Consider the following 6,997-nt stretch of genomic DNA (forward strand, 5'->3'; position numbering starts at 1 on the left):
GCCCTCGGGAGGCCTCGTGCTACTAGGCAGAGTTTCCAGCAGGATTGAGTTGGGGATCCGTGGGTCCCCGACAGGACGCTCGTCCGCAAAGTTCCCTGGGGCTCCATTTCCGGTGCAAGGAGCGTGCTGGAGAAGCGCCAAGTGCCAAACAGGAGACGCGATCCACGATGCCGTGAGCACCACCACCGGCACCACCAGCACCGACACGAAGGCCACGGGGAGAAAGGCGAGCCAACTAGTGCCAAAGAAACCTCTCCACCAGCAGTGCACCGGGGCCTAGGTGGAGATTCGTCACGCAGCGTTCATTTCTGGAAGCAAAGGTCCTCCCCGCCCTGAGGAAAGACCCGAGCCTACCCTAGATTGGGATAGCAAGCCAACTGGACTTCCGACTCTGCCCGTCCTGCCTGGCAGTCAGTTGTCCCTTCCAGCTGGGCCCCGGACAAACGCCGCTGGACTCGACGCGGCCGGCCTCCAAAGTGCCTGGGGCGGTGGGGAAACTCTCCTCCCCTAGCTGCTTTCTCCACTGCCTCATGATTCCCGTGACCCGGTGGAGGGGGCCCTGAGGACCTTTATCGATCACCTCTTGTGTTTTATTTCTGTTTCTTGGCTGACGGCTGCGAACCCCAAACCCTCCAGCAAAGGGCAGACCGGGAATGTGCGGTTTAACATCTCAGACCTCGAGGGACAACTCTGGCTGCTGACTGCGCCAGTCGGCGTGGCAAGGAACAGAGAACGTTCCGATGGCTCGTTTCCCCCGCATGCTCACCTACAGCGCACCATGCCCTCCACACGTGGAGAGGAAAAAGAATGATGAGCAGTATCTTCCCCCAAGAACACGAACAAGCGTGCCCCGCGCGAGGACGTGGAGCCACCCACAGCCCTCCCTCATCATCACCACCCATCCTCCTCCGCCCCATCGTCTCCAATGGACTTACTGCTTGCCCCACCCACCCCCTCTGAAGAAGAGGGAGAAGGAGAAGGAGAAAAAGGAGAAGAATGGCGACTGGAGCGGCGTGGCAGAGGGAGTGGGAAGGTGGCCTTACGCTGGGGGAAATCCGTGCAAAAGCGAGAAAGATACTGGCTGATCTCGCTTCTCTGTGCCATGGGAAGGAGGCAAGAGGACAGCAAGGGTGTGAGTACCTGGACGATAAAGCACAAAGTGGTAGGGTCCTGGGATGGGATGGGGAAGCGGGAGGTGGGAGGGGTGCAAGAGGCTAAGGAAGAAAGCGGGGTCAGGGCCGTTCTTTCCTAGTAAGTATCCACGGATCAAGGCTTCAGCTATGTATGGGAAACCCATGGACCGTGAAACCCCCATCGTCCTGGAAGGTGAGCATAATGTCCAGGACGGGAGAGCAAACAAACACACCTGTCCCACACCGAGAAGGAAAGCAACAGTCATCCTCTTCCAGGAGGGAAACCTTTCTTATACCTTGACTTATAGCGCGTTTTAAGCCCTGGAATTGGAAAGACGACTGTATGAGTCAACTATTGTATATAAAATAGGGAAAGAGAATAAAAGCAACAAAAAAATAACAAAATGAACACAAAATAAAAAAAAAATAAAAAAAAGGAAAAGCAAAAAAAAAAAAACAAACCCCACAAAAAACCGCTCGAAACCCCCCCCCAAAAAAAACAAAACAAAGAAAGCAACGACAACAACAACAACCACCACTATCAAAACAAATGGAAGAAGGAAAAGGAAGGGCAAAAGGCAACGGAGACATAAAAAGAGCTGAAGCAAGGAATCCAAAGTTGCAGCAAGCCTATGCCTTTTGGAATGAGCTCGCTTTGGGGCTTGACCAACGGCCCTGAAGGGAGAAAAGCATATGTGCCCCTCTCTCGGCATCTTTTGGTGCCAGGACCCTGAACGCTAGGAGAGTGTCCAGTGAGAAAGCATAGAAATTGGAGCGGACCTCACTGGAGAGCAAAGTTGAGGCAAGGGTTTCTTGTTGTCTGGGGAGGGGTTGTCCTCAGGCAGGGGTCTGGGGAGGGGAGACCCCTAAAGGGGAGAGGGTAGGGGGGCAGACCTATGTTTGCACAAGTGTGTTAGGACGTGAATGGTGAGCCCACGGCATTCCTCTGCAGCCCGCATTTGTGTGCTGAACTTGGAAGGCCCGCAGTGACTCTCTAGCGGGCAAGGCTGGAAGGCCCAATGGCCCCGAATCATTTGCATCCGGAGCCCTTTGGTCCAGGGGGCCAGGTCGGAAGTGCGTGCGGGGCTTCGTCAAGGGGAATTCCCCGAGAAAAGTGTCGGTGGTTGGATGGCGGGAGTGGGAGTGGGCAGGCCCTCGGCCGCCTCAGCGAATGAGGAGCTTGCACGTGCGGGGGTGGGGCCGTGGGAAAGCCCCCAGAGGACCGAGGGGGCGGGGCCAAGGCCCTTTTTGGAGACGACGGTGTGAGGGAAGGAGGCATCGGCGTGCAGCTGCAGGTAGGAGATGGAAACCCTCGTGGGCCTTGTTTGCAGAGCCCCGGGGGCTGCTTCTGAGCACGGGGGAGGTGCGTGTCCGGCTCCCTTCAACGTCTTAGCCGGAGGGCGAGGTTGTCGGGCCAGCGCCGCTGGTGCGGATGCCCTTCGGGGACCCTCTGTCCCTGAGGGGCCGTCGCCGGCAGTCGGGCGCCCCCAGCGGGGTGACTTGGCTCCTGGGTCAGCGGGGCTGGCGCCTGGCCAGAAAGTCGCCCTGAGTTGGAGGGGGCCGTGGGGGGTGGGCGCTGGGCTTCAGAATCTGGGGAACACCTGCTACGTGAACGCGGCGCTGCAGTGTCTGAGCCACACGCCGCCCCTGGCCAGCTGGCTGGTGTCCCGGCAGCACGCCACCCTCTGTCCGGCCGGCAGCTCCTGCACGCTCTGTGCCATGCGAGCTCACGTGACCCGAGCCCTCCTTCACGCGGGAGAGGTGATCCGGCCCCGCAAGGACCTGCTGGCGGGCTTCCACAGACACCAGCAGGAAGATGCCCACGAGTTTCTGATGTTCACTCTGAATGGCATGCAGCAAGGGTGCCTGAGTGCATCCCAGCCGTCGGGCCACGCCTCCGAGGACACCAGCGTCGTCCGTCAGATCTTCGGCGGGACGTGGAGGTCTCGGATCCAGTGTCTCCACTGCCTCGGTGTCTCGGACACGTTCGACCCTCATCTGGACGTCAGCCTGGATATCACGGCGGCTCAGAGTGTGGAGCAAGCTCTGAGAGAGCTGGTCAAGCCCGAGAAGCTGGAGGCGGAAAATGCCTATGACTGTGGCGTTTGTCTCCGGAAGGTGCCTGCCACCAAGAGGTTGACTTTGCACAGCACGTCCCAGGTCCTGGTGCTGGTGCTGAAGCGGTTCACACAGCTGAGCGGGGCCAAAAGGGCTCAGGAGGTGCGCTATCCCCAGCGCCTGGACGTGCAGCCCTACACGTCTGAGGGGAAGGCAGGGCCACTGGGCTACGTGCTCTATGCCGTGCTGGTGCACTCCGGGTGGAGCTGTGAGCGAGGACACTACTTTTGTTACGTCCGAGCCGGCAACGGCCAATGGTATAAGATGGACGATGCCAAGGTGACCGCCTGTGACGAGACTGCTGCCCTGAGCCAGAGCGCCTACGTCCTGTTCTACGCCCGGGAGGGTGCGTGGGAAGGGGGCGCTGGGGGAGGGGCAGCGGCCCCCCTCGGGGCTGACCCCGCAGACCCCGGGCAGCCTGCAGGAGACGCCAGCGGCAGAGCTCCTGGGTCGCAGGAGTCCCCGGGGGACACAGAGGCCGAAGGGATGAGCTTAGAGCAGTGGAGACGCCTGCAAGAACACAACCGACCGAAGCCGGCCTTGGAGCTGCGCAAGATCCAGGCTGCCCTGCCTGCCGGCGCAGTCGTGATTCACCGGTCCAGACCCGGAGGAGGGAGAAACCGCCCGCCGCCCGCGCCGCCCGCACAGGAGCACCACCGGCTCGACCGGCCCAGCACGGACACCCCGCCTCCGGGGCCGACGGACGTCGGCCACGGCCCTTGTGCCAGCGGGAGGGCCAGAGCGACCAAGGGGAGGAACAAGAAGCCGCGGCCATCTCTGGGGCTGTGGCGGTAGGCCGGCTCTGATGCACATGCGTGCAGACGCCCAGGCACACTCTGCGTGCGGCCCGCCCTGGGCGTGCCGACGAGGAGCGAGTTCCTCTCTGGCGGTGAGGACGATGCGGCCTCCTGGGAAAAGGCGGGGCCTGGAGCGAGCCCGGGGTCTCCGCGTTCCCTGGGAACGGGTTTGTGCCCAAGCGGCTCAGCTCTCGAGGGCTGGCTCTGCTGGGAAGTCGGCGGAGCCAATGGGGTGCGTGAGCGGGTCTGAGCACGGTGCCAGGGCCTGCCACTTCTGCGAGGGTGGGAGAGTCCTCTCTGGATGGGACTTTGGGTGTGGCTTTGCCTTTCTTCCCCCGTCTCCAGTCCCTGGCCGCACCGCTGGCCTCTGGTGAGTGACTGCGGCCTGGAGACGCCTCACAGAACGCTCACAGCCAGCCGAGCAAGGAGACGCTCTCCGGAGCCCTTCGGGGGGGAGGTGCAGGGAAGAGCGGATGCAGGTCCACGCACAGTGTCCTTCCGGCCGGCCAGGCTCTCGAGAATGCCCCAAACGTCGAGCAGCGTCTGCGGAGAAGATGGGCAAGCAGTCTTTATGGGTGGCTGCCCTCGGGAGGCCTCGTGCTACTAGGCAGAGTTTCCAGCAGGATTGAGTTGGGGATCCGTGGGTCCCCGACAGGACGCTCGTCCGCAAAGTTCCCTGGGGCTCCATTTCCGGTGCAAGGAGCGTGCTGGAGAAGCGCCAAGTGCCAAACAGGAGACGCGATCCACGATGCCGTGAGCACCACCACCGGCACCACCAGCACCGACACGAAGGCCACGGGGAGAAAGGCGAGCCAACTAGTGCCAAAGAAACCTCTCCACCAGCAGTGCACCGGGGCCTAGGTGGAGATTCGTCACGCAGCGTTCATTTCTGGAAGCAAAGGTCCTCCCCGCCCTGAGGAAAGACCCGAGCCTACCCTAGATTGGGATAGCAAGCCAACTGGACTTCCGACTCTGCCCGTCCTGCCTGGCAGTCAGTTGTCCCTTCCAGCTGGGCCCCGGACAAACGCCGCTGGACTCGACGCGGCCGGCCTCCAAAGTGCCTGGGGCGGTGGGGAAACTCTCCTCCCCTAGCTGCTTTCTCCACTGCCTCATGATTCCCGTGACCCGGTGGAGGGGGCCCTGAGGACCTTTATCGATCACCTCTTGTGTTTTATTTCTGTTTCTTGGCTGACGGCTGCGAACCCCAAACCCTCCAGCAAAGGGCAGACCGGGAATGTGCGGTTTAACATCTCAGACCTCGAGGGACAACTCTGGCTGCTGACTGCGCCAGTCGGCGTGGCAAGGAACAGAGAACGTTCCGATGGCTCGTTTCCCCCGCATGCTCACCTACAGCGCACCATGCCCTCCACACGTGGAGAGGAAAAAGAATGATGAGCAGTATCTTCCCCCAAGAACACGAACAAGCGTGCCCCGCGCGAGGACGTGGAGCCACCCACAGCCCTCCCTCATCATCACCACCCATCCTCCTCCGCCCCATCGTCTCCAATGGACTTACTGCTTGCCCCACCCACCCCCTCTGAAGAAGAGGGAGAAGGAGAAGGAGAAAAAGGAGAAGAATGGCGACTGGAGCGGCGTGGCAGAGGGAGTGGGAAGGTGGCCTTACGCTGGGGGAAATCCGTGCAAAAGCGAGAAAGATACTGGCTGATCTCGCTTCTCTGTGCCATGGGAAGGAGGCAAGAGGACAGCAAGGGTGTGAGTACCTGGACGATAAAGCACAAAGTGGTAGGGTCCTGGGATGGGATGGGGAAGCGGGAGGTGGGAGGGGTGCAAGAGGCTAAGGAAGAAAGCGGGGTCAGGGCCGTTCTTTCCTAGTAAGTATCCACGGATCAAGGCTTCAGCTATGTATGGGAAACCCATGGACCGTGAAACCCCCATCGTCCTGGAAGGTGAGCATAATGTCCAGGACGGGAGAGCAAACAAACACACCTGTCCCACACCGAGAAGGAAAGCAACAGTCATCCTCTTCCAGGAGGGAAACCTTTCTTATACCTTGACTTATAGCGCGTTTTAAGCCCTGGAATTGGAAAGACGACTGTATGAGTCAACTATTGTATATAAAATAGGGAAAGAGAATAAAAGCAACAAAAAAATAACAAAATGAACACAAAATAAAAAAAAAATAAAAAAAAGGAAAAGCAAAAAAAAAAAAACAAACCCCACAAAAAACCGCTCGAAACCCCCCCCCAAAAAAAACAAAACAAAGAAAGCAACGACAACAACAACAACCACCACTATCAAAACAAATGGAAGAAGGAAAAGGAAGGGCAAAAGGCAACGGAGACATAAAAAGAGCTGAAGCAAGGAATCCAAAGTTGCAGCAAGCCTATGCCTTTTGGAATGAGCTCGCTTTGGGGCTTGACCAACGGCCCTGAAGGGAGAAAAGCATATGTGCCCCTCTCTCGGCATCTTTTGGTGCCAGGACCCTGAACGCTAGGAGAGTGTCCAGTGAGAAAGCATAGAAATTGGAGCGGACCTCACTGGAGAGCAAAGTTGAGGCAAGGGTTTCTTGTTGTCTGGGGAGGGGTTGTCCTCAGGCAGGGGTCTGGGGAGGGGAGACCCCTAAAGGGGAGAGGGTAGGGGGGCAGACCTATGTTTGCACAAGTGTGTTAGGACGTGAATGGTGAGCCCACGGCATTCCTCTGCAGCCCGCATTTGTGTGCTGAACTTGGAAGGCCCGCAGTGACTCTCTAGCGGGCAAGGCTGGAAGGCCCAATGGCCCCGAATCATTTGCATCCGGAGCCCTTTGGTCCAGGGGGCCAGGTCGGAAGTGCGTGCGGGGCTTCGTCAAGGGGAATTCCCCGAGAAAAGTGTCGGTGGTTGGATGGCGGGAGTGGGAGTGGGCAGGCCCTCGGCCGCCTCAGCGAATGAGGAGCTTGCACGTGCGGGGGTGGGGCCGTGGGAAAGCCCCCAGAGGACCGAGGGGGCGGG

The 6,997-nt window shown here is 59.6% G+C and overlaps 1 protein-coding gene across 1 annotated transcript; it reads left to right on the forward strand.

Moving 5' to 3' along the window:
- The first annotated feature begins 2,368 nt into the window (after positions 1–2,368).
- LOC108634804 (ubiquitin carboxyl-terminal hydrolase 17-like protein 6) lies at positions 2,369–4,046 on the forward strand. The gene has a single exon (XM_018045055.1). The coding sequence runs from the start codon at positions 2,436–2,438 to the stop codon at positions 4,044–4,046; it is 1,611 nt and encodes a 536-aa protein (XP_017900544.1). The 5' UTR covers positions 2,369–2,435.
- Positions 4,047–6,997: the final 2,951 nt, after the last annotated feature.

Source organism: Capra hircus, unplaced genomic scaffold, assembly GCF_001704415.2.
Source record: "Capra hircus breed San Clemente unplaced genomic scaffold, ASM170441v1, whole genome shotgun sequence".
In the NCBI taxonomy this organism is placed as follows: Eukaryota; Metazoa; Chordata; class Mammalia; order Artiodactyla; family Bovidae; genus Capra; species Capra hircus.

What these genes read in the sequence shown, in the direction of transcription:
- LOC108634804 (XM_018045055.1), top strand. Translation starts at nt 2,436, where the DNA reads ATGGAAACCCTCGTGGGCCTTGTTTGCAGAGCCCCGGGGGCTGCTTCT.